Source organism: Acomys russatus, chromosome 13 (assembly GCF_903995435.1).
Source record: "Acomys russatus chromosome 13, mAcoRus1.1, whole genome shotgun sequence".
NCBI lineage: Eukaryota > Metazoa > Chordata > Mammalia > Rodentia > Muridae > Acomys > Acomys russatus.
Window position 1 is genome coordinate 71197409 of NC_067149.1, and position 27571 is coordinate 71224979.

The 27571-nt window shown below is 44.7% G+C and overlaps 1 protein-coding gene across 2 annotated transcripts in view; it reads right to left on the reverse strand.

The window, feature by feature from the left end:
• Positions 1–27571, reverse strand: part of Dennd5b (DENN domain containing 5B) — a 145435-nt gene that overhangs the window by 41837 nt on the left and 76027 nt on the right. For both annotated transcript variants that reach the window (XM_051155629.1, XM_051155628.1), the window contains 4 exons: positions 22768–23304; positions 19491–19722; positions 10989–11139; positions 6169–6262 (listed from right to left, as the gene is read on the reverse strand). In XM_051155629.1, the coding sequence (XP_051011586.1) occupies positions 6169–6262; positions 10989–11139; positions 19491–19722; positions 22768–23304 (1014 nt within the window). The remainder of the gene's footprint in view (positions 1–6168; positions 6263–10988; positions 11140–19490; positions 19723–22767; positions 23305–27571) is intronic.

Consider the following 27571-nt stretch of genomic DNA (forward strand, 5'->3'; position numbering starts at 1 on the left):
AAGTACGTGTGTGTCACTGCAATTAAAATTGTAGTGCTCTTGATAGAAGGCAGAGGACACGTGTCCTCCTGAAACAGTTAGCTTTTGTGAAAGGAGAGTGACAGAGACTATATTAAGTTGAAATTCATTCAAAACCAGGAGTTTCATTGATTTTAGTCTTTTTAATGGAACTAGAACTATGATTAGTTAGGATCAAGATAAGAGCCAAAAAGTTTAGGTGTCTAGTCCAGTGTGAGGCTCCACAGAATGGAGCGGCTCTCAGGCCACCGGCTCCTTCTATTCACTCCTCTCAACAGATCCAATCCCTCAGTCATCAAGGGCCGTGCTCGCCAGCCAAACCCTCAGCTCTATTCAACTTTCGACAGAACCAGAGTTGTGTTGCAATTAATTTTTATGGCCTCAGTCACATCAACCAATGTCTAATAATGATGCGTATCGTTGTATCATATATGCTGTATAGCTTACAGATAGGCTGAAGAGCGGAGGTGTTTCACACAGGGGCTGGGAATGAGGTGGGTGGGAGGGGGCTCCTAAGATGTCTTGTTACAACTTTCTTGCCTTGTTCTATAACCCCTAGTATTGTACCCAGAGTCCTCTGCTGACTCTGTGGGAACACAACAACATACATGTGAAAAAACTAAAAAAAAAAAAAAAAAAAAAAAAAAAAAAGCTAATGCTCTTGAGCTTTGTTTAGTGAGTATCCGTAAAAGCCGAATGCAGGGAAAGGTCCAGACAGCTCAGTTGGTGCAGTGCTTTCTTACCATGTCCAGGCCTTGGGGCCAATGCTGAGCTCCACATACACCTGTTGGGGGTGAACACCCTTGGAAGGGGAGGGCAGGATGGTCAGGGGTTCAAGGTCACCCTTGTTTACAAGGCAAGTTTGAGGCTAGGCTGGGTTACTCAAGACCATGTCTCAAAACAATAAAGAAGCAAGCAAACAAAGCAACCTCCACACCTGGCTGCTGCGGAACTATGCTCTCTGTACGCTACCTGAAAACCTCAAAACCACAACGCGGAACCTCCAAAAGGCCCAGTGCCATAGACTGCATTTTTGAAGAACTGCTCCAAATTCTATAGAGAACTAGGGTTTTGTTGAGAGAGAGGGGGAGGGGGAAAGGGGAGTGAAGGCTAGTGAGCTGACCCACGCACAGGCAGAGATGTGAATCTAACACAGGAAAAGAAGACACGTAAAACCCTTTACATCCTTTAAACCTATGAGAATCTGCTTTCTTTTTCGAAGAAAACTAACCTGCTAACATCCTACTGGTTAAGGATTAAAGGATTACTTTCTCCCAATGTTCATGACAAACATTAACAGAATATGGCTTTTTCCTAGTCTAATAATTTTAAAGAACCACTGAAAAAGCAAATGAATTTTCCAACTAACAGTTTCTTCTGCACCTATGTGTGCTTTTCTGTTTGAAATATTATTCAAAGAAAAAAAGGGGGGGGGCAGCCAGGTGTGGTGAGACACGCCTTTAATCCCAGCACCTGGGAAGCAGAGGCAGGTGGATCACTGTGAGTTGGAGGCCAGCCTGGTCTATAAAGAGAGATTTCTAGGACAACCAGAGCTATACAGAGAAACCCTGCCTTGAAAAAGCTAAAACCAAAACAAACAAACCCTCCCAAAACAAACAAACAAAAGCCCCAAACCACCAAAACCCCAAAACTCAAAACAAAAAACGCAGCAAAACAAAACAAAACTCATTCTGAGCTACAAGGCAGCATCCCTGTATGAGAATTATATTTTCATTTCCTATTGTTATTTGGGGACAGAATTAAAAGCTAGATATAAATATCAGTAAAAATGCAGTACGCATCTGAAGCAGATGGAGGGAGGAAACTGGGTGGGGAGGGGAGGGAGTGGTGGAATCTATGGGGTGACCCTAGCTGAGACTCCTGGCAGCTGGGCATGTGGATCCTGAAGTCATCACCACCTGTAGCCAGGCAGCACTTCCAGTAGAGGGAGGGAGACACCAACCCACCCATAAAAACTTAGACACAAAAATCTGTCTTACTTACAAGAAGTACAGGGTTAAAGATGGAGCAGAAATTGAGGGAATAGCAAGCCAATGACTGTCCCAACTTGAGACTCTCCCCATGAGAGAGAGCCAACCAACCTTGACACTATTTGTTTTGTTTTGTTTTTCCAGACAGGGTTTCTCTGTGTGTAGCCCTGGCTGTCCTAGACTCACTCTGTAGACCAGGCTGACCTTGAGTTTACAGAGATCTGCCTGCCTCTGCCTCCCCAGTATTGGGACTAAAGGCATGCGCCACCATGCCTGCCTAACCCTGACATGATTAGTGATATTCTGCTATGCTTGCAGACAGGAGCGTAGCTAACTGAGGCTTCATCCCGAGGCTGATGGAAACAGATGCAGAGACCCACAATCAAACAATAGGCCGAACTCTAGGAGTTTTGTGGAAGAGTTCTGGGAAAGACTGAGGGAGCCAGAGGGGTAGAGGACACCACAGGAAGACCTACAGAGTGAAGTAACCTTGGCCCATGGGCCTCACAGAGACTGAACCACCAACCAAAGATTATGCACGGGCTGGACCTAGGCCCCCTACACACACGCAGCAGATGTGCAGCCTGGTCATCATGTGGGTCCCCTAACAATGGCAGTAGGGCTGTCTCTGACTCTGTTGCCTGTCACTGGATCCCTTTCCCCTAGCTGGGCTGCCTTGTCTGGCCTCAGTGGGAGAGATGCACTTAGTCCTGTTGGGACTTGTGCCAGGGTGAATTGGAAGCCCTTGAGGGTCTCCCCTTCTCTGAGAAGGAAAGGGGGATGGGAGGAAGGAATATGTGAGGGTGGGACTGGGAGGAGAGGAGGGAGGGGGCTGGGATCAGGCTGTAAAATGCATAAATAAATAAATAGATAAATAAATAAATAATTGGTGAAATAAAAAATTTACTGTTTAAAGAGCTTTTCCCCTGGGGATGTAGCTCCACTGCAAAGTGCTAGCATGCACAAACCCCTGAATTGACCCCCAGCGCCATATAAGAAGTGGGTGTGGTGGGTTGGAGAGATGGCTCATTATGTGCTGACTCTACAGAGGGCTTGAGTTTGGTTCTCAGCACCCACAACAGGTCACTCACTCCAGCTTTTGGATTTATCTGATGTCTCTGGCCTCCACAGGCACCTGCACTTAAGTACACACACACACACACACACACACACACACACACACACACACACAGGCCTGGTGTGGTGGTGCACGTCTTCAATCCCAGCACTGGGGAGGCCAAGGCTGGCGTCTGTGAGCTGGAGGCCAGCCTTCTCCACACAGGGAGCTTGAAGACAGCCATACCTACAGAGTGCGACCCTGCCTCATAACCCATCACTACCATCACCATAATAACAAAAATAAAGAACTGTAATGAAATATTATTATTAATTTAACTACAATAACAACTATTATTATTAAAAACAAACAAAATTGGGTAAGAACGAACCAAACTGAAGCCATTTTGAGTAAAACTTCCATTTTGAGTTTCCAAGACCTCCCTGGTAACTGACATCCTGCTTAGCAGAGAGAGACATGCATGTACGTAACCGATACACTGGTTGGTGAGTTGAGAACAGGGTAAGTGTACCACATAGGAAAATGTCCCTAGGAAGTCCCCTATCCCTGAATCCTGATTGGTGGAAAAATGTAACTGTAACTTGGTACAGATGTTTGTGGCTTTTAGGCTTAAAAGCTCTGTAACATTCTGGCTCGGGGAGTGGGTGGTGGGGGTGGGGTGGAGGATAGGTGGTGGGGGTTCATAATTCAGGTCCCAAGTCTGTTCTGCATCCCTGATCGATCAATACCAGCGTAATTACAATAATTTTTTTCTGTATTGCCTTGGTGTTTGAGTTGTGTTGGATCTAAGTGGACCCTGTAACAGTAGTGCATGTCTTTAATCCCAGCACTTATGAGGCAGGAAAGGAGGGTCAGAAGTCAAGATCATCCTTAAGTATATGCTAGTTTGAGGGCAGGCTAGGACGCATGAGACCCTGTCTTAGAACAAAAGCAAAGAGAAGCAATTGCTCTTGCAGAGGACCTGAGTTCAATTCCCAAATCCCAGCTACAAGAGATTCGATACTCTTTTCTGGCCTTTGAGGACACTGTACTCACGTGGCATACACATACACAGACAGACAGACAGACAGACAGACAGACAGACGCGTGCGTGTGCACACACACAGCAAACAAATCCAAACAGCTGGGTGTGGTGGTATACACCTTTAATCCCAGATCATGGGAGGGAGAGGCATGCATATTTCTGTGAGTTCCATGCCAGCCAGTAATATGGTTGATACCCTGTCTCAAAACAAACAAACCACAACCATAACAAAACCAAACCAAACCAAAACAAAAAAAACCTCAGCTGGTCAGTGGTGGCTCATACCTTTAATTCCAGCACTTGGGAGGCAGAGGCAGGTGGATCTCTGTGACTTTGAGGCCATCCTGGTCTACAAAGCAAGTCTAGGATACCCAAGGCTACACAGAGAAACCATCTCTTGAAAAAACAAAAACCAACCAACCAAACAGACCACGAAAGCAATGGCAAAAACAACAATAACGAGCCAGAAAAACCAACCAACCAAAAATAAATAAAGCAGAAGTCATTAGGAAATACATATGAAGTTGCAGTCTTGTTCAATAAACGCTCCTTAATACAGCCTTATCCATAATTTTCTAATAAATACTCTAATCTTTTAATTGGTGCTAGTGTGCTGGAAGAGCAGACTACATGAAGGTACATAAACAACACAATGTGGAATAGGTTGTAAGCCAGAGTCTTCGCATCCCCAGGCGAGCAGTGGTCAGAGCAGACTGGCGGACATGAGCAGTGGAGCCCTGGGCTACAGGCTCAGCTCTGCCTTTGGCAGTCCACTGAACTGTGGGCAAACGCCTTGCTTGCCAGCTAAACTATGTCAAGTTAGACAAAAAGACCTCAAAGGTTCCTCTTAGCACTAATATTCTCTGATGATGAGTGAGCTTTCTGAAAGTAAATTAAAACGGCACAGAGATAAATATCTAGCAAAAGAAAAGCTGATATCCAGCCACTTCTGAGAAAAAAATGCTTAAAATAAGAAAAAGTAAGGAAGAATTTACATGTATATTCTTCTCCCACTGAAGAAAAGCAATTTGTTATGGAGGATCTATGCGTGAGCGCGTGCACACCCCCCCCCCCCCCCAGGATTGGAATGTCAGTTTTACTGTCAACAGCATAGGATTACTGTGTGAGCACATGCCAGCACACACAATGAAGCAGAGATCAAAACATGCTCCATGCACTTGTGTGTGTGGGCCACTTGGCAACACCACAGGGTCAGGGACATGTGGTGAAGACTTTCAAGGCCAGGGACATACCAGGCAGCACTCAGAGAAGGACTTTTTAGGAAGCCGTGCAGGAGGAGCTGGGCCCTCATCCCACTCCCAGAATGCCATGGAGTTCTGACAGACCAAAAGTTCCCCGGAAGGCTAAGATGATGGCGACGGTTCAATGACGGAAAGGTAGAAAAGACAAAGAGAAGCAAACCCTGCATGCGCATGATGAGGTCACGGCAACAGGGGCGGGCAGGGAAGGAAGGCTATGGACAGGCCAGGTCTCAGTCCTTAAGAGAATGTTTAACACCACACGCGCACTTATAAAAAACAAGGCTTGGGATGATGTTTTCTGTTGTATTCCCACACATCTGAGTTCATAAAACAGTTAACAGGATTTCTGTTTGCATCTTCTTTTCATTATAAGAAATAAAACATAATTATTTAAACATAATTAAAATTTTGTTTTCAATGAATACAAACACAGCATATGGATCAAAGCCTAAAACTAGCTCAAGCCCATCTAAAACCGGCGTCGGCAAGCCAAGGACAGCAACTGTGTTAATATATATCTACTATCTAAGTCAAATTACACCCGAAACTTAGACACGCGTATATCTCGATGTTTTTCCCTTCAGCAAACCTACTGAACAAAAATTTACCCTAAGCAAAGCTTCTTTGATTTAATACACAGAAATAAAGCCCCATTTCAGATGGATAAAAGAGCAAAGCTAAGAAAATGTTTTCTGCTACACTTCAGGTGGACTGTTTCTGAAGGAATCTGAAGGATCGTGCACAGTGCCACCTCCAGGGTGGCAGCCCCGAGTCCCAGGCAGTTAGACCACATACCTCCCGCAGCTCATTGTCCAGCCCGATGTGTTCAGAGTGCTGGCGGAGCCGTTCTTTCCTGCGCTGCGCTGTGGCGCTGCGACTCACCCACCGGCTGGGGAACGAATACACCCAAGACAATGTAGGTTAAGAAAACCAGCCAAATAAAGAGACATGAAATTTATTTTCTTAAAAAACAGAAAGAATGAACCATTCTGTACAAAAGGCTGGTAACAGCTGTGTTTTCTTCTCTGGTTTCTTTGTTTTTATTTTGGGTCATCTTCCTATATAGCTTAGTCTGGTCTTGAAATCATAATCCTCTTGTCTCCTGTGCCACTATACCCAGCTCTTTCAATCATTCCTTTTCTAAATACATTTAAAGTTATAATTTTAGATGCTATTTAATTTACCCATCCAAAGCACTCAATCTAATGGGGTTTGGTATATTCACAACCATAACCACAATTAACACTAAAAAAAAAAAAAAAAAAAAAAAAGATTTCTATATTTACTATGAAACAGTGCTCTGCCTGCATGTACACCTGCCCACCAGAAGAGGGCATCAGATCACATCATAGATGGCTGTGAGCCACCATGCAGTTGCTGGGAATTGAACTCAGCACCTCTGGAAGAGCAGACAATGCTCTTAACCTGAGCTATCTCTCCAGCCCCCTGCAAATAACACTTTTTATTTGGTCTTCCAGAGATCCTGAGTTTGGTTCCAGCACCTATGTTGGGCAACTTACAAGCACCTATAGCTCTACTTTCTAGAGATCTGAGGTTCTCTTCTGGCCTCTGTGGGCATCTGTAGCCACATGGCTGGCGCAGGCGGGCGCGTACACACACACACACACACACACACACACACACACACACACACACATTTAAAAAAATAAAAAGTTGAACATTTAAAAAGGAGGCACTAAATGCTCAATGCACATACACATAACAGCAAATCAAGAGGTTTTTTTAGACATGGTCTCTCTGTATAGCTCTGGCTGTCCTATGCAGACCAGGCTTGTATTCACTCTTTGTCTTTATCTCCCCAGTGTTAGGATTAAAAGTGTGTACCACCACACCCAACAAGAAGTCAGATCTTAAGTCAAGTTTATCCTTGATTATGTCAGATATACACAAGTCTCCTTAATGTGTTCCAAGTAAATATTATAGGTAAATATTTTTAGTAAAAAAGAATATTCTCAAAGTCCGTAATTTATAGCAATGTACTTGCAGTGTCCTTAAAGCAAATTTCTTAATTTTCCACTTATAAAGAATTTTTCTTTTCTTTTAAAAAATTCTTCTCTCATATATTGCATCCCAACTGCAGTTTCCCCTCCTTCCCCGGTATATTTTCATTTTTAAGTATGCGTGTGTGTGTGTGTGTGTGTGTGTGTGTGTGTGTGTGTGTGTGTATGTAAGTATGTATGTATGTATCTGTGTGTCAGTGCCAATGCATGGCCTCAGATCCCCTGGAGCTGGTTCTAGGTGGCTGGGTACTCTGCCTGAGCAACACATGCTTTTAGTCACGAAGCTATCTTTCCAGGCATGGCTTACTACTTTTTAAGGGATAGCTTTTGAACCTGAAACCTCTTGTATCAGAGAGATGGAGGATGTTTTGTGAAGAACTTGTTTTTTAAATTAAAATTTTAAAAATTTATTTTTATTTTACGTGCATTGGTGTTTTGCTTGCATGTATGTCTGTGGGAGGGTGTTGGGTCCTCTGGAACTAGAGTTACTGTGAGCTGCCATGTGGGTGCTGGAATTGAGCCTGGGTGTTTTGGAAGAGTAGCCAGTGCTCTGAACTCCTGAGCCATCCTCCAGCCCTAACCTCAGCAACTTACACATTTCCATCTAATGTGCTAATGCCTGCCTCTTGTTATATTAGCCCTTCCATAACTTAATTCCCATTTCCCTTTTTCTTTTGGTTCTGGCCTAAAATTAAAGGGGCATACAAGTACTCCAAAGCCAGTGCCCTTCCCTACATAATGACCCTCTCCCTTACGACCTTGTTTAAAGAGCCCCAAATCCTTGGATAAACTGTCCGACTCGTCGGCCTCACGCTGTCCCAGCTCCCAACTTCCTTTATTTTATTTTATTTTATTTTTTTCCCAACTTCCTTTATGTGGAGTGTGTCCATGTCTCCATCTTTATAAACTCTCTTATTCTCAACAAAGACTTTCCACTCTACTCTAAGGTGCTACCACTCAATTGATGAACGTAACACAAAATGTAACTTCTACAGCTTATTCTTATAAAAACTACATGGCATAAATAGCTCACAATAAACAGAATATAAATTAGTAGAAAAAAATGTACAAAGACCCCAGGTCCTGAAAATAGCAGTGTGGGTGAAGGAGCTTGCCTGCAAGCCTGAGGACCAGATGATGCGAGGAGGCAGACCTGCAGACGAATGTTCACGCAGACGTGCATTCCCAGCGACCTTCTGGGTCTGTGTGATATGGCTGGGACAGAGACATGCCTTTAATCCAGGAGACAGATGGTGGCGGTTGGTCTGGTTGCTGCCCCAATGAGTGGACTCACGTACCCCAAAATGTTTGTGACCGTGCTTAAAAACTTATTCCTGTTTGACCAATAAAAAGCCAACACACCCAGGCAAGGCAAATGTAATAGTTGTGGCTAAGGTTCCCAGGGTTTTGGGAGAGAGAGGCTCATGGGAAGGGAAGCAGCCAGAGACCAGAAAAGGATCTTGGGAGGAAGGAGAGAGGAAGAGGAGAAGGAAGGAGGTTGCCATGGGTGAAGTGGAGGAAGAAGCACCTGGCTGGCGTGGATGGAGGATTTGGTCCAGATGACTACAGCCAAGGCGACACAGAGAAACCTTGTCTTGAAAAACGAAAACACAAACGAAAAAAACTGTTTTAAAAAGAAAGAGAGAGAACAAGAAGTTGTAAGAGCCAGATGTTGAGGAGGACTGTTTCAAAATGGTCTTCCATGTAGGGCAGGGCCATTATACAAATGAACTTGGCGACTGTGGTTGCCTGTACAAGAGCAAGCCAGTCAAAATTCCAGCATGGATGTGTTCTCACAAGTCCCACTGCCCCCTGAAGAGTAATCTACAGTTTACGGCCACTGGAGGAGGCGGGGTAGTTTTCTCAGGGGTACATGCTCCAGTGCACTGCCTGACTGTTTCACATACTACATGTGTACCTGCGTGTCTGTGTGTGTGTGTGTGTGTGTGTGTGTGTGTGTGTGTGTGTGTGTGTGTGTGTCTCGGAGGCACTGGGGGAAATTGTTAGAGAGCCAGAGAAGATGAACATAATCAAAACGCATTGTATATATGCATGAAATTCTCAAGGAATAAATGGAAAGTACATGAAAAAGAAGTTCAGAGCAATCTGAATTGAAAATCCAGGGATACAAGGTCATCTCTCTCTCTCTCTCTCTCTCTCTCACACACACACACACACACACACACACACACACCCTAGAGTCACGCTTGTTGGTTCCTAGCACCCACATGGTGGCTCACAGTAGCCCCAGCTCTAGGGGATCTGACACACTCTGTGACCTTCACTGGTACCAGGCGTGCACACCTGGAACATAACACACAGCAGGCAAAATACTCAACACATATAAATAATGTTTTTAAAAAGTGAATACACTGAATTCCATAATCACCAACATTTTTTAGTAAATTTTTAAGTTCAGTGTACTTGTTGCGCTTTTCAACACAGGGTCACTATGTACCCTACATTATCTTCAAACCTGCTGTGCTGTTCAGGCTGTCCTTAAATTCACAATGCTCCTAGGTGTCCCCTTTCAAGTGTCAGGGTTACTGGAAAAAGTCATCACATCTGATTACTACTAAGACAGTGTTTTAATATGGTCATTTAAATGTAGACTTGCGGGCAGGAGAGATGGCTCAGTGGCTAAGAGCACTGTCTGCTCTTCCAGAGGTCCTGAGTTCAATTCCCAGCAACCATATGGTGGCTCACAACCATCTATAATGAGATCTGGTGCCCTCTTCTGGTGAGCAGGTGTACATGCAAGCAGAACAGTGCATATGTAATAAATACATCTTAAAAAGAAAAAGTAGGGCTGGAAAGATGGCTCAGCGGTTAAGAACACTGACTGTTCTTCCAGAGGTCCTGAGTTCAATTCCCAGCAACCACGTGGTGGCTCACAACCATCTATGGTGTGATCTGATGCATACTGTATACATAATAAATAAATCTTTAAAAAAAAGAAAAGAAAAGAAAAAGTAGACTTGTGTTTGATCTCTAGCAGTTCCAGGAGGGGAAGAAGACTGGATAAAAAGAAATTTAAAAAAAAGGTGGGGGGACTGCTGGGGAAGACTACGTGTCTGAGGCTGGCCTTGGGTTATATGCTGCATTCCAGCTCCGTCTCAGCTTTACTTATTGAGACCCTGTCAACAACAATAACAGAACCACAAATAATAGTAATAAAAAGAAAACAAAAAGCAAATGTATCTATTTATAGTTTTATGAAAAAAATCTCCAGTCTTTAGAGTTTTTTGTTTGTTTGTTTGTTTTTTTGGTTTTTCGAGACAGGGTTTCTTCTGTGTAGCCTTGGCCATCCTGGACTCACTTTGTAAACCAGGCTGGCCTCGAACTCACAGCGATCCGCCTGCCTCTGCCTCCCAAGTGCTGGGATTAAAGGCGTGTGCCACCACGCCCGGCTTTGTTTGTTTTTAACATAACAGAATTAAAAGTCAAGTGCATAAGAAAGTCAATTCAATTTAAATAGATTAATATGGTCTTAAAAAGATGTAAATAGTATTTAGTATTTACAAACTGCCTAGTAACACTGTAAAACAATTATCTTCTTTCATTCAGCTTATCATGGATATAAAACATGCTTACTTGTTGCTGGCTGGTCCTGTGGCCAAGACATCGGACTGTAGCTTTGGAAAGAACCCTTGCTCATATTTGCCTTGACCAATTTTCATGTCAAGCAGATGTGGGTGGATTGCAGTGTGATCCATTTTCATCAGTCTTTGCTCAATTGACTGGGCTATAAATTAAATTTATAATAAATTAGAGACATTTCATTCCTTAAAAAACCCACATCATACACTTATGCACCTAAAGAAAACTCAAGTCATCCTGACACTCTGAAACAGATCTCCCCTTTTACCCCCAAGACAGGGTTTCTCTGTGCAGCCTTGGCTGTCCTAAATTGCTTCGTAGACCTGGCTGGCTTCAAATTTACAGAGATCCACCTACTTCTGCCTTCTCAAGGGCTGGGATTACAGTTGAAACAGATTTTTATAAATCTTTGGTAATCAGAAATGTTTAGGTAAATATTAGATGATTACTTCCCACCCCACCCCATGCCCACTCTCTCTCTGTCTGTCTTTCTTTGACAGGGTCTTACTATGTAGCCCTGGCTGTCCTGGAACTCACTCTGTAGACTAGGCTGGCCTTAAACTCACAAAGATCTGCCTGCCTCCACCTCCCAAGTGCTGGGGTTAAAGGCATATATGCCTTCATTCCATGCTAGAGGCTGTATCTTTTATTTTTCTTTTTTCCAATACAGGGTTTCTCTTGTAGTCCTGGCTGTCCTGGACTTGCTTTGTAGACCAGGCTGGCCTCGAACTCACAGAGATCCATATGCCTCTGCCTCCCGAGTGCTGTGGTTAAAGGCATGCACCACCATGCCTGGCTACAACCCTGATTAAAAAAAATTATTATAATTTATTTAGATTACATCCTGATTGCTATCTCCTCACTCGTATCTTCCTGTTCCCACCCTCCCTATTCCCCTCCCCTAGACCTCTGACAGAAGGGGACATCCTCCCCTACCATATGACCTTGGCCTATCCGGTCTCATCCATATAGCCTGCTTCCCTTTCCTCTGTGTGCCACCTGGCCTCCCTGCCAAGGGAAAGTAACCAAATTGTATACCCCCTCACCCCCCGCAAAAAATGTACAACCCTGATTTTTAAAGTGTTTTTTATCTACCAGAGAAAATGTATTATTGAGAAGAAAGAGCAACCCTCCGATGTTTTGCTTGACGACTTATTAAAAAGGAGCAACACACAGGAGTCAAAGCTCTGTGGTGAGCGGAGCCCCAAAGGAATGGCGGTCATGTTGCTTATGAGACAAGGCTCACTGTGACTACTCTCTGCCAGCGACTGGCGCTCCCCACATGCGTTCAAAGCTCCGCGGGCAGAGTCTGCCCATGATCTTTGCTAGTCTTGTCAAAACAATGCTTGATACTATTTGCCATCAGATCACACAGAAGGCAAACGAGCTGTGTGATGCAGAGAAACCAGCCTATGACACTAGATCAGAGAGCGGTTCCCCCTGTGGTTAGTACTCAGGAGCGCTGGGTGGGAGCAAGTGCTGCTCGCCAGGACGCACAACTTTAAAACACCAGATCGTTTCTCTTGGAGATCATATAGATTTGTCCCAGTCTTCTTGTATTGTACTTTGTTATTTGAGACGGGGTCTCACCATGTAGCTCTGGTTGTTCTGGAACTCTGTATCAACCAGGCTGGCCTGGAATTCAGAGATCCACCTGCCTCTGTTTCCCAAGTGCTGGGATTAAAGGCCCAGCTTTTTTACTGGACTTTTAATGTGTAACTTGTAATTTCTCTTAAAATACACTGTAAATGTTCTGTTGTAGACATAGAAAGACCCAAAGGCGCTAATCTATGCTTTATATGAAATATCATTTAATCTTCAGTGATGTCCCCTAACCTGGACAATTCCAGTTATATTTCCTCATATTTCCTAATATGTAATCAGTAAATACTGTGAGGGAAATGTCTGTACAATGGACATTACAGGAAACCTACACATATGCTTCCTGATATTTATAAACATGATTAGTAGCCAGCTTTGGTGTAATAATGCCTAGGTTTACAGCATGAAATTATAAAAGTCTTTCTCAATTTTATGTTGCATGAAGTACAGCACAATCCCCTTTCTGCCAATGACAGACAGTTTTCGTCCTCATGAAAGGAAGGAAAAGGAATTCGAGTTTTTCCACTTGATTTTAAATAACAGAGAAATCTGACACTGAATTTCTTTTACTTGAAAAGGGGTTGTTTTGTTTTGTTGTGAAGCAAGAATCATAATTCACAATGATTTATTCTAGACTTTATGTATAAAATGTCACAGGGAGCACACAGCAAGGTAACTGTTTAGTAATTATATTGCCAGAGACTACTAAATATTCAGATTATCAAATGTCTACTTTTGTAAGGTCAGGGGTCTACTGTTAGGATGTTCAAGGGTTTGAGTCAATATCGTTTGCAGTGATTAGTGAGGAAAAAGTTATATTTCTATCAATTTCTTGTTTTTCTACACAGAAACCACAAGGCTCTGGAGCCACAAAATCAACAGAAGACTGACGATAGCCTGTGCCTCACAACAACAGAAGACTGAAGACAGCCTGTGCCTCACAACAACAACAGAAGACAGAAGACAGCCTGTGCCTCACAACAACAACAGAAGACTGAAGACAGCCTGTGCCTCACAACAACAACAGAAGACTGAAGACAGCCTGTGCCTCACAACAACAGAAGACTGAAGACAGCCTGTGCCTCACAACAACAGAAGACAGAAGACAGCCTGTGCCTCACAACAACAACAAAAGACAGAAGACAGCCTGTGCCTCACAACAACAACAGAAGACTGAAGACAGCCTGTGCCTCACAACAACAACAGAAGACTGAAGACAGCCCGTGCCTCACAACAACAGAAGACTGAAGACAGCCTGTGCCTCACAACAATAGAAGACAGAAGACAGCCTGTGCCTCACAACAACAACAGAAGACAGAAGACAGCCTGTGCCTCACAACAACAACAACAGAAGACTGAAGACAGCCTGTGCCTCACAACAACAACAGAAGACTGAAGACAGCCTGTGCCTCACAACAACAACAGAAGACAGAAGACAGCCTGTGCCTCACAAAAACAACAGAAGACTGAAGACAGCCTGTGCCTCACAACAACAACAGAAGACAGAAGACAGCCTGTGCCTCACAACAACAACAGAAGACAGAAGACAGCCTGTGCCTCACAACAACAACAGAAGACAGCCTGTGCCTCACAACAACAACAGAAGACAGAAGACAGCCTGTGCCTCACAACAACAGAAGACAGAACAGCCTGTGCCTCACAACAACAACAGAAGACAGAAGACAGCCTGTGCCTCACAACAACAACAGAAGACTGAAGACAGCCTGTGCCTCACAACAACAGAAGACTGAAGACAACTTGTGCCTCACAACAACAACAGAAGACTGAAGACAGCCTGTGCCTCACAACAACAGAAGACTGAAGACAGCCTGTGCCTCACAACAACAGAAGACTGAAGACAGCCTGTGCCTCACAACAACAACAGAAGACAGAAGACAGCCTGTGCCTCACAACAACAACAGAAGACAGAAGACAGCCTGTGCCTCACAACAACAGAAGACAGAAGACAGCCTGTGCCTCACAACAACAGAAGACAGAAGACAGCCTGTGCCTCACAACAACAACAGAAGACTGAAGACAGCCTGTGCCTCACAACAACAACAGAAGACTGAAGACAGCCTGTGCCTCACAACAACAACAGAAGACTAAAGACAGCCTGTGCCTCACAACAACAACAGAAGACAGTCTGTGCCTCACAACAACAACAGAAGACAGAAGACAGCCTGTGCCTCACAACAACAACAGAAGACAGAAGACAGCCTGTGCCTCACAACAACAACAGAAGACAGCCTGTGCCTCACAACAACAACAGAAGACAGAAGACAGCCTGTGCCTCACAACAACAGAAGACAGAAGACAGCCTGTGCCTCACAACAACAACAGAAGACAGAAGACAGCCTGTGCCTCACAACAACAGAAGACAGACAGCCTGTGCCTCACAACAACAGAAGACAGAAGACAGCCTGTGCCTCACAACAACAACAGAAGACAGAAGACAGCCTGTGCCTCACAACAACAACAGAAGACAGCCTGTGCCTCACAACAACAATGGTAGACAGAAGACAACCTGTGCCTCACAACAACAGAAGACTGAAGACAGCCTGTGCCTCACAAGTTCACCCACAAATCAAAATTCTTTTGGTTAGAAGCATACAGACATATAAACACCAATTCCCAGAAAGATCTGATGGTAGGGAGAACACCCATCGCTGTGTGCTTCTCTTTTCTGGGTTGGCTGGTGATGTATTTTCCCTGATGATTCTCTGTCATGCCCACGGCAAGGCCCTAGAATCAATCCCCAACACTGAAAACACAGTCTGACAAGTTGAGTTCACTCCTAGGACCCACAACAGTAGAGAAGAGAACTGATTCCTACAAATTGTCTTATCTCCACAAGCATGGCCACACACACACCACACACACACACACCCCTCACAAAACAAACAAATATATAAAAAACTAAATGATGAAGGATACAGTTTTCTAAGTAGCCTTTGTTATGATAAGATTTTCCTAGAAAGCCAAAATCTTGGCATAAGAAAATGTCACCCCAGAATTCCTTGTGGAAACTGGAATTGTGACAGCTTGGCATGTTTTATGCTAATTAGAGGTTAAAGCTGAGATTACTGACTCCACTGAAGTTTTTCCATTTAGACAGCAATTGTACAAGAGCCGCAACAGAATGGAAGGCATATTCTCACATAGCCCTGGCTGTCCTGGAACTCACTCAGTGGGCCAGCTTGGGCTCGAACTCACAGAGATTCACCTGAGTGTTGGGATTAAAGGTGTGTACGCACACACACACACACACACGCACACACACACGCACACACACACGCACACACACGCATACGCACACACACACACACGCGCGCGCACACACACACACACACACACACACACACACACACACGGCCCTTGAGGGAGAAATTGTCTTTAGCTGTGTAATTACCGACCAAATGCCCATGCTCCTATAATAACAGCTCGCCCACTCTCCCTAAGCAACTCTAATGAAACTCACAGGTCAGAAAATGGTACACACACACACACACACACACACACACACACGCACGCACGCACACACGCACACACACTCACACACGCACACACGCACACACACACGCACGCACACACACTCACACACGCACACACACACACGCACACACACACGCACGCGCACACACACACACGCACGCGCACACACACACACTCACCCACTCTCCCTAAGCAACTCTAATGAAACTCACAGGTCAGAAAATGGTTCAGAAGTGAGGAGATGCATGCGGCGCGCACACACACACACACACACACACACACACGCACGCACGCACGCACACACACTCACACACACACGCACACACACACGCACGCACGCACACACACGCACGCACACACACATGCACACACACGCACACACACACGCACACACGCGCACACACGCACGCACACACGCGCACACACGCACGCACACACACACGCACGCACACACACACGCGCGCACACACACACACACACACTCACCCACTCTCCTTAAGCAACTCTAATGAAACTCACAGGTCAGAAAATGGTTCAGCAGTGAGGAGATGCATGCGGCGCGCACACACGCACACACACACACACGCACACACACACACGCACACACACACACACACACTCACACACACGCACACACTCACATACACACTCTCCTTAAGCAACTCTAATGAAACTCACAGGTCAGAAAATGGTTCAGCAGTAAGGAGATAATTGCCACCAGGCCTGACTACCTTGACCCCCAGACCCACATCATGGAAGGAGGGAACTGACTCCTGAAACTCGTTCCTGACCTCTACATACGCACAGAAACACGGCCCCCCCCACATCCCCCAACCCCCAAACTAATATCTGTGAGAGAAGGGATGGGAGAGCCATAGACAAGTCTCCGGTTACGTTTTCAAAAGTCTACATTCCTGAGAACTGTGGTCTTAACCTAACCTTTTTTCAGAAATGCTGTCTATAATGGTATCCTTTCTTTCTTTCTTTTCCTTTTTTGGTGGTTTTTCGAGACACAGTTTCTCTGTGTAGCCTTGGCTGTCCTGGACTTGCTTTGTAGACCAGGATGGCGTAAGTCTCACAGAGCAATCTGCCTCCCTGAGTGTTGGTATCACAGGCGTACGTCATCGCATCTGGCTTAATAGTATATTTTCAAAAGAGGTTTATATAATTTCTGTGATGAGAGGGGATAATCAAGCTCCAAGAGACAAAAAGAAAAGTCCATCTTAATTGGTTTCCAAGAGGCAGTTAAGCTAAAAAATTGGTACTTAATTCCATTTTTAAAATTCTGTCAGGAGCCGGGCGTGGTGGAGCACGCCTTTAAGCCCAGCATTGGGGAGGCAGAGGCAGGTAGATCTCTGTGAGTTTGAGGCCATCCTGGTCTACAAAGCAAGTTCAGGACAGCCAAGGCTACATAGAGAAACCCTGTCTTGAAAAGCAAAAAAAACCCAAAACCCAAAAACCAAAACCAAAAACCAAAAACAAAACAAATAAACAAACAGAAAGAAAGAAAAAAATGAAAAGAAAAACCAGGCTGGAGAGATGGTTCAGAGGTTAAGAGCACTGTCTGCTCTTCCAGACATCCTGAGTTCAATTCCCAGCAACCACATGGTGGCTCACAACCATCTATAATGAGATCTGATGCCTTCTTCTGGTGTGTAGGCACACATGCAGGCAGACAGAGAACTTTATATATAATAAATAAATAAAAATTTAAAAATCTGTCAGGAAGAGAGGAACAAAAAGTTCCCGATGAGGTATTAACATATCTATTAAAAGCACTGGAAGTCATAATCTCTGAGCAAATGGCTTCACTTGTTCTATCTCCTCAGTTTGTAGAAACAGAGGTCCCTGCCCCTCCCTGAAGTGGTTCCAAGGAATTGCCCTTATACATGGAAATCCAGAATGCTGCTTTGAAGACTACAGCACTTCATAAACGTTATCATTTAATACTTCTGTCCTTAAAAACACTGAAGCAAGTTTATTTCTCCCATAATGGAGCCATGTAAGTAAAGATGGAAAGGTTAGCAAGCAGAAGAAGTAGAGTAGAAAAAGCTACAGATCTGTTGTGTCCTTTTATCCAGTAGAAAATCTGGTCTCAAATTTAAAAAGTGCCACTTTTTTATTGAGTGGAAAGAAATAAAAGGAGGCATTTGCGTGGTATATATCTCTATTCAGCAAAGAACGGGTTGGGAATTGGGCATAGTGTATAGAAACTACACAAATCAGCACATTTTACGTATCTGTTGATGAATAAAACCACTAATAAAAGACTAAGGTTTTAGATATTAGAAATCACTCAGATCTGGATCCAACTTGTGGCTCCATCAATAACTAGCTACAGAACGACAACCTTTAACCTCTGTTTCCTAACCATAGAGTGAGGACAGTAATAAAGCCACAAAAAATGGCTGTGCACATGCCCATCAGTAAGAGTGCGTGTAAAAAGGCCTGTCAGGACAAACGCTGGCATAATGGCTGGCACACAGAAAGGACTCAAATGCTGGCTCTCAGTTTGATTATCTATTTAACAGAATATATTACACTACCAGACAAGACCAAGAAAATTCCTCATTTTGGGGGGAAAGCTGGTGTCAGGGTTGAGAGGCCCCTTAATTTGAATGCAAAAATCCAGAGATTTAATTTCAAGAAATTAAACTATATAATTAATTACACCACAAAGCTAATATGTTTTAGTTATAGAAACCAGACAGTGTCTCAGAGTTCCTTTTTGTTTTGTTTTGTTTTCATTTTACACAAAATCTTGCTATACTACCCAGGCTGCCCTTAAACTCATGGACCGTCTACTTGGCCTCTTGAGTGCGGTAGGCATGCACAGTGTTAGGTTTACTATTTTAAGCTAACAGCCAGAGACACGAGGGCATGGGGAAATGCGCAGTGTTAGGTTTACTACTTTAAGCTAACAGCCAGAGACTCGAGGGACGGGGAAAGGAAACATCAGTAGCAAGAGAGAAAGTAACATTTTTTTCCAACACAAGAAAATAAAAAAAAATTTGTATCTTCTTGTCAAGCTCAACTTATTATTATTTTTTCCTATTTGGGGAAAAGGGAAAGAAATGTCCATAGGAATAGGGATTTGCAGAAAGCTGAAGAAAAGTATAAGGCCACTTCTTGGTAACACTGGGATTATCATGCTGTCCCTAAGTAAAAATTAACTTTGTTGCCCATGGGTAGTGGCCTACGCCTTTAACCCCAGCAGTCCGTAGGCAGAGACAGGCAAAACTGAGGCCAAGGCCGCCTGACCTACAGAGCAAGTTCCAGGATGGCCAGGACTACACAACAAGGCCCTCATCTCCTCCAAAATTAACTTTGTGTGGCAAAAGTCAACAGTTTATAGAAAGAAATGATCATGCATTTTTAAAAAAGGTATGGAAAATATACCTGCTTCCTTTAAACTGCTGCATTTCTGATATGTCGATGTCCGCAGGGTGGGTGCTCTTACGTTATACAGTCTTATCTTCTCAATCCGAGAATCAAAGACCCGAAGCAGAGGGTCTTTCTCCTCCCATTGAGACATGATCTTATTATCAATGAAGGTGGCAAACATTTGTGTTTCAATGAAGCGTGAAAGAAATGGCAGGCAAGGTTCAGGCTGGTCAGAGAGGAAAGAAGCCTATAATGAGAAAATTAGCAAGGTGTTACTGTGTGAGGCCGCCTTAACAGTGTATAAGATGAAACTCAACAGTTTGTAGTTAAGGTTACTACTTTTCAAACTTATGACATAGAAAACTGATATTTGACATTTAAGAAGTCTCGCAAGTCCACTTGTTTTTCCTTCCCTCTAAATTTATAGATTTTAGGTCACTTAACGCTTTAGCATTGATCTTACCTTTGAAAATTGATTTATATAAGTACCCTGATGGCCATTATGCAGCATAGAGGACACAGTTAATGGCTGACGGTGGCTAAGTTGCTACACAAAAGGCTACAGGTGAGTGACTGATACATATATGTGTGTATATGTGCATCGATCATGTCCATACTTACATATGCATGTGTCACAATAATTTGTATGTGTTTGTGCAAGAACTTAAAAATGACAACATGGAATTTGTGCCTATGGGTAAAATATTGTGGCGTTCAAGCAGATGTTTTTCTAGACTCACTTTTGCTGCGTCAAGATCAAACTCCTTCCACCTGTGTTGTCAAAACCGCATGAGACTGAGAGTGAGAGAGAGAGAGAGAGACACACACACACACACACACACACACACACACACAGAGAGAGAGAGAGAGAGAGAGAGAGAGAGAGAGAGAAAATACACCCACACACAAGCGATCTTCAGGAGCACACAAGCCCTCGGCTGATGCAACATCTATGACTGGCCTCTACTCAGAAGTCTCATGCTGTCTTGTGTCTTCAGGTATGATGTGTGCAGGTCAGGGTCAGCTCAGACTTACAGGAGAATCCCTGTGTAGTCACTAGGTTGGCTCTGCTTTCCACTCTCTCGCCCTTCAGAGCAGACGCAGTGTTTCAGGGCCAAAAGGAGAAAGAGCGGAGGACAGTGTCTTTGCTTCATCCTCGCCAGCTTCTTCCCAGTGTACTTAATTTTCTATCCTAATATGTGAGGAGACTTTTAATAAAAGCTTCTTTACAGAATCCACTTTGTAATTTAGGTGCTTCCATAGTTTAAATGCATTTATGTGAGTCCAAATTCCCTACAGACTCATACTAATCTCTGGAAACAATTTATCTCCTTAAACGGTATTTCACAAGTAAACATCACATTTATTTTATAGGACAAATGGAGCCCCCACCCTGCCTCCCATTTAAAAAAACGGGCCAAACATCTGGCTTTTGGTGTTTAGATTCTTGTGTTCTGTAAGAATTAAAATCAACTAGACCTCGGCTTGAAGACAACTATGTCCTGCATATTTCCTTTGTGGAAACAACTATAGCCGTATAGAGTTCCACATGGGACTTTCATTTTCTTAGGGTTATATAGAAGGAGTTCCCCTTCTAATACGAAACTATATAAAGAAGAACAAAGTACTAGGATAGGAACTTAAACTAGAATTTAAACTGCTCCAAAGATAGATCATAAATGTGTAAGATTAGTTCTTAAGTTGGATAAAAAGTATAATAAAAATTAAGCAAAAATGAAAACAGGTCCTAGAGCAGAAAATATTTGAAAAGTGGGTTCTTAATAGCAAAGAAGCTTAGTTAAGCATAAAGCACACTGGCAAACTCTGATGCACATAGATTACTATCCTCCATTAAAAAAATACCTAGTAAATACCTATTTGCAGATGCGCCAAAATTAAACATTTAGCATCTTGGAATGTGATAGCTCCCTTGGGAGTTCTTTTTTTTGGGGGGGGGAGTTCTTTTATGACATGCTTAACACAGAATTATGCTTGTTCAGTAACCGAGGCAGAAGACTGAACTGCATCCTGGTGACCTAAGGAAAAGCTCTCCTGTGCCTCTCCAGTGCTTTTGCCTGTTGGAGCAATCGGGGCACACAAAGAGCACCAGACAGAACACAGCAAACCTTGTAAAGAAGCTTTTGCAGCACAGGAAAAAACTGCTACGCTTTCTAGTCTCCCTCTCTAAACACTCTGGAACATAATCTTAGACTAAGTCATGAAATCCAATTTACCCATTTGTTCTCTTTTAAGATACAGAAGAAGCCAGACATGGTGGCGCACGCCTTTAATCCCAGCCCTCGGGAGGCAGAGGCAGGCGGATCTCTGTGAGTTTGAGGCCAGCCTGGTCTGGAGAGTGAGTCCAGGACAGCCAGGGCTACACAGAGAAACCCTGTCTCAGAAAAAACAACAACAACAACAAGATAAAAATTAGGCCTATGAAACTGAACTGCTGCCTTTACAGGAACAAATTGTGACCTACATCACTGGGTGAAAACTAAACTATCAGTCAGAATTTCTTTTTTTTTTTTTTTTTTTTGGTTTTTTCGAGACAAGGTTTCTCTGTGTAGCCTTGGCCATCCTGGACTCACTTTGTAGACCAAGCTGGCCTCGAACTCACAGCGATCCGCCTGCCTCTGCCTCCCGAGTGCTGGGATTAAAGGCGTGCGCCACCACGCCCGGCTTCAGAATTTCTTTTTTTTTTTTTTTTTTTTTTTTTTTTTTTGGTTTTTTGAGACAGGGTTTCTCTGTGTAGCCTTGGCCATCCTGGACTCACTTTATAGACCAGGCTGGCCTCGAACTCACAGCGATCCGCCTGCCTCTGCCTCCCGAGTGCTGGGATTAAAGGCGTGCGCCACCACGCCCGGCGTTCAGTCAGAATTTCTTAGAAAAAGAATAGGCTTAGTTTTTCTAGATTTGGTCATAAAACAAGAGTAAGTAAGACTTGTGAAAATCAAGTTCTTATCATTTAAGCATTGCTCAGGTACAGAAAATTAAGAGACTATAGCAATTTAATACACAATTCAAAGGCCAGTTCTATAAGCAGTCAGTTCGCTTCTGCTTTTGAAACAGGTCTCAGGTGACCTAAGCGGTCTCAGACTCGCGCTGTCGCAGAGGGCAGCCTTGCATCCTGATCCGCCTGCTTCTACCACTTTCTTGTGAAACCATTTTATCTAGCATAAAATACTTAATGGGATGGAAAAAAAGGAAAAAACCTGGGCTTAAAATATAAAAAAGATTAGTAGTATAGGCCATTGATAATGATAAAAAGGAAAACGATGGTTCTCTTTACTTTGTCAAAGTTCTGCATCTGCTCCCGGTTGGTCAGCCAGGATTCCATGTCCTGGGCAGTCTGAATCACAAATGCTTCATAATCTGCAAACATCTGTGTGAAGCGGCTGGCAAAGACCTCTCGTAGCTGCACATTGAGCTGGTAGTCCCTGAGCTCCGCCTCTTCACACTGCAATTTTAGATCCTTCTCCTTTTCACTCAGAGAAGCTGAGAGGTCCATTTTCTCCATGGCCACGCCAGTCCTCTCAGCGAGAGCCTGGAGGCGGGCCATGGTTTCGCTGCTCCTCAGGAACTCGTACACGCTCACGTTACTGCTGGGGACGTTGCCGTTCTTTTTGTCATTGACCAGGTCTTTCAGAACCATATTCTTTAGTTTGGTGGCACTCTCACTACAATGCAGGCTGCCCTCAGGAGGAATCCCAAATTGGAGAAGAACTTCAGACAGCTCTTTGATAAAGTCCGCTTTATTGGGGAACTGGGGAAATTCTTCAGGCAACTCAATAAAATGGTTGTCAATATCCACGAAGCACAAATTAGCCTGAAATGGAAAAAACAAAAACACAAGGTTTTGTGAACTTGTACAAGGCTGACTGACTAAAACTTTAGGGATTTCCCAGAGCTCTGCAGATCGAGAGCCAAGTCATCTTGTGCTATTTTTGTCTCCTAGATAGCGTTACTGGCCACCTGTTGAGAACTGAGTCTACGGCCTTGTGCGTGCTAACCAAGTCCTCTTCAATACGCTGCCTTTTATGAGAGCCTTTCCAGCCCCTTCCCCACACTGAGCCACACAAGCCAGTAGACTAGGTCCAGATTCTTTTAGTCACTACTGTTTTCTAGCATATAAAACAACTGGTTTCATACATTTCTACTTTAATCATGTTTGTTTTTCTTTTTATTAAGCTGCCTTCATGACCTTCTCCATCTCTGTCTCCATTTTTCCCTTTGCCGCCTACACACTGCCCCTCCTGCATGTTGGCTAACTCAGCACATCGCAGGCACAGAAATCCTCCGTACGCAACTAGCTCTGGATGTAACACACCAAGACGTCGGTTTTAGGAAAGGAAAATTATCAAAGTTACTTTCCCTAGAATTCAAATAGGAAAAAAAAAAAAAAAAAAAAAGGTGTGCTGAGGTAGGTGACCAGAGAGGCGGCTGCTCTTCCTGGGGATCTTTGATTGGTTCCCACATGGCAGCTCAGTACAACCTACAACTCCAATCCCAAAGGATCTGACACGCTGGCTCCTACAGGCATGACACATGAATGTAGCGCAGACAGGCATGCAGGCAACCCCCACCCCCATGGGTTAAATGGGTGAGCAAGCCAGATGACACGAGTTCCTGGAACCCAGAAGCTAGAAGTGGAAACTGACTCCATGAAGGTGTCTTATGATTTGCACACGAGTGCTATGGTTTGCAACCACCTACACCACCACCTACATGCACATATAAAAATCATTTACTTAAAATATTTTTTTTAGATTTGTATTACTTTATCTGTATGTGTTTTGCCTGCATGTGTGCATGACTGATACCCTCAGAGGTCAGAAGGTGCTGGGCTCCGTGGAACTACCTGAATGCTTAAACCAAACCTGGGCCTTCTGTGAGAACACAAGTGCTCCTGGCCTTTGAGCTACTGCTCTAGCACCAGAAAACAAAAACTTCGGTCAGCCATGGCAGTGCATGCCTCCAACTCCAACACTCCAGAGGCAGTGGGAGGTAGGTCTCTATGAGTAGTCCGGACAGTGGTGGCGCACGCCTTTAATCCCAGCACATGGGAGGCAGAGGCAGGTGGATCTCTGAGTTTGAGGTCAGCCTGGTCTGCAGAGCGAGTTCTAGGACAGCCAGGGCTACACTGAGGATGAAGAGGAGGCTCAGCAGTGGAGAGTCCTTGTGCTTCCAGAGGCTCTGGGTCGCTTCCCAGCACCCACTGGCTGCTCACAACTTCTGTAACTCTAGTTCCAGGAGACCGAATGCCCCTGTCTTACTTCCACATGCACCAGGCACACACATGGTGAGCACACATACATCTAGGCAAAATAGCACATGGTATATATACACATATGTAGGTAAAATACTCATATACGTTAAAAACAAATATAAACATATGTAAAATATATGAAAGGGAGAGAGGTGAAGGTAGCAGGGCTTTTTAGAAACCCACTAAGGGAAAATTATTTCCTCGTGGTAAAGTATGGGTATTTTATAGAAATAGTTTTTAATTTTCTTTAACATTTTTAAGTTTACTTGTTATAAGAATTTACTTGGTCACAAGAATACTTTCTGAGTTCTACACCTCTGGCTCAAAGTTGAGATGTCTATTCTAAATTGCTCAAAGACCGATATACTCTTATCCCCTCCTTTAAGCTCATCCCGAGTGGCCTGTCCATCCCTGCGACGGCTGTTCTCAGTAGTCAGCCTGTCCATCACTGTGACGGCTGTTCTCGGTAGTCAGCCTGTCCAACCCTGTGACGGCTGTCCATCCCTGCGACGGCTGTTCTCGGTAGTCAGCCTGTCCATCCCTGTGATGGCTGTCCATCACTGTGACGGCTGTTCTCGGTAGTCAGCCTGTCCATCCCTGTGACGGCTGTTCTCGGTAGTCAGCCTGTCCATCCCTGTGATGGCTGTCCATCACTGTGACGGCTGTTCTCGGTAGTCAGCCTGTCCATCCCTGTGACGGCTGTTCTCGGTAGTCAGCCTGTCCATCCCTGTGATGGCTGTCCATCACTGTGACGGCTGTTCTCGGTAGTCAGCCCGTCCATCACTGTGACGGCTGTCCATCACTGTGACGGCTGTTCTCGGTAGTCAGCCTGTCCATCACTGTGACGGCTGTCCATCCCTGTGACGGCTGTTCTTGGTAGTCAGCCTGTCCATCACTGTGACGGCTGTTCTCGGTAGTCAGCCTGTCCATCACTGTGACGGCTGTTCTCGGTAGTCAGCCTGTCCATCACTGTGACGGCTGTCCATCACTGTGACGGCTGTTCTCGGTAGTCAGCCTGTCCATCCCTGTGACGGCTGTTCTCGGTAGTCAGCCTGTCCATCACTGTGACGGCTGTTCTCGGTAGTCAGCCTGTCCATCACTGTGACGGCTGTCCATCACTGTGACGGCTGTTCTCGGTAGTCAGCCTGTCCATCACTGTGACCATCCCTGTGACGGCTGTTCTTGGTAGTCAGCCTGTCCATCACTGTGACGGCTGTTCTCGGTAGTCAGCCTGTCCATCACTGTGACGGCTGTTCTCGGTAGTCAGCCTGTCCATCACTGTGACGGCTGTTCTCGGTAGTCAGCCTGTCCATCACTGTGACGGCTGTCCATCACTGTGACGGCTGTTCTCGGTAGTCAGCCTGTCCATCACTGTGACGGCTGTTCTCGGTAGTCAGCCTGTCCATCACTGTGACGGCTGTTCTCGGTAGTCAGCCTGTCCATCACTGTGACGGCTGTCCATCACTGTGACGGCTGTTCTCGGTAGTCAGCCTGTCCATCACTGTGACGGCTGTTCTCGGTAGTCAGCCTATCCATCACTGTGACGGCTGTTCTCGGTAGTCAGCCTGTCCATCACTGTGATGGCTGTTCTCGGTAGTCAGCCTGTCTATCACCATGACAGCTGTTCTCGGTAGTCTGCCTGTCCATCACTGTGACGGCTGTTCTCGGTAGTCAAGTCAAGCACATCTAGAATGAGCTAAACCTCAAAAAGGCTGGGCACACCCATGAGGGCTGGGCTCACCCATGAGGACTGGGCACACCCATGAGGGCTGGGCATACCCATGAGGGCGTTTTGCTGAATTGAATCATTTGAAGTGGGAAGACCCACTTCTAATCTGGGTCTGTGACAGGGAAGGTTCACCTTTAGTCTGGCCCCACCTTCGGCTGGCAGCCCATCCACAGCATGGGAGAAGGAAGCTTTCTCTCTCTTCTCCTGCTTGATCTTGCTGGCAAGTCCACTCCTTTACTGGCACTAGAGCCTACTTCTTCAGGATTCCAGTAAATGCTGGAGCCCATCTGAGACATCTACTGGATTCTGGGACCTTCTGTTAGTAGACAGCCATTGCTGGAGTAGGAGGGTCAGAGCGTGTAAGGCATCCTGATAAATCCCTTCTGTCTCTCCCTCCCTCTTTCTCACTCTAATTTTCCTTTAATATATTTACATATATTAACATATAATATATATTATATGTAACATATATTCCTCCGATCTGCAAGTCTGTTTCACCAGCGAACCCTGACTAATACCAACACCTAGATAGGAAATGGCCCCTCAGGAAAGCTGTCTGTTATACTTGAAGACACCTCAAGAAGATGGGAGAAGTAACCATGCCTTTAATGGGACAGGTACTTACACCCAGAAGCCCTCACAATGTAGTTGCTCACATATCCTCAATGCTAAGCGTCTGTGCTTTCTAGAAAGGTCACTTGCCTCTGGGCATCCTAACTGCCTTTCTGAAGGCCCTGCTCCAAAGCAGGAGGTACAAGAATCCACCGCTGAGTCTGCCACTGCTGTGCAACTCAGAACACACAGCGTTTTTGTCTTTGGGCTCTTCCCAGCAACTGAGGAGGTTTCTAGTGTGCCTACCATTGTTTTTCTCACAAACTCTAACTGTCGTTAAGTTCCTTTCTGAGTTGTCCTGGACTCATTATGCCCTGGTAGTACTGTGTCTTACAGGGTCTCAGGTAGCCCAGGCTAGCCTCCACCTACCTAGACAACGGAGAGGACTTTGAACTTCAGATCCTCCTGCTGGCTCTCACAGCTGTGTGCCACCATGCCTAGCTTCTTTTATGTCAGAAGTGTGTGTGCCTGTGCTATTACACCTAG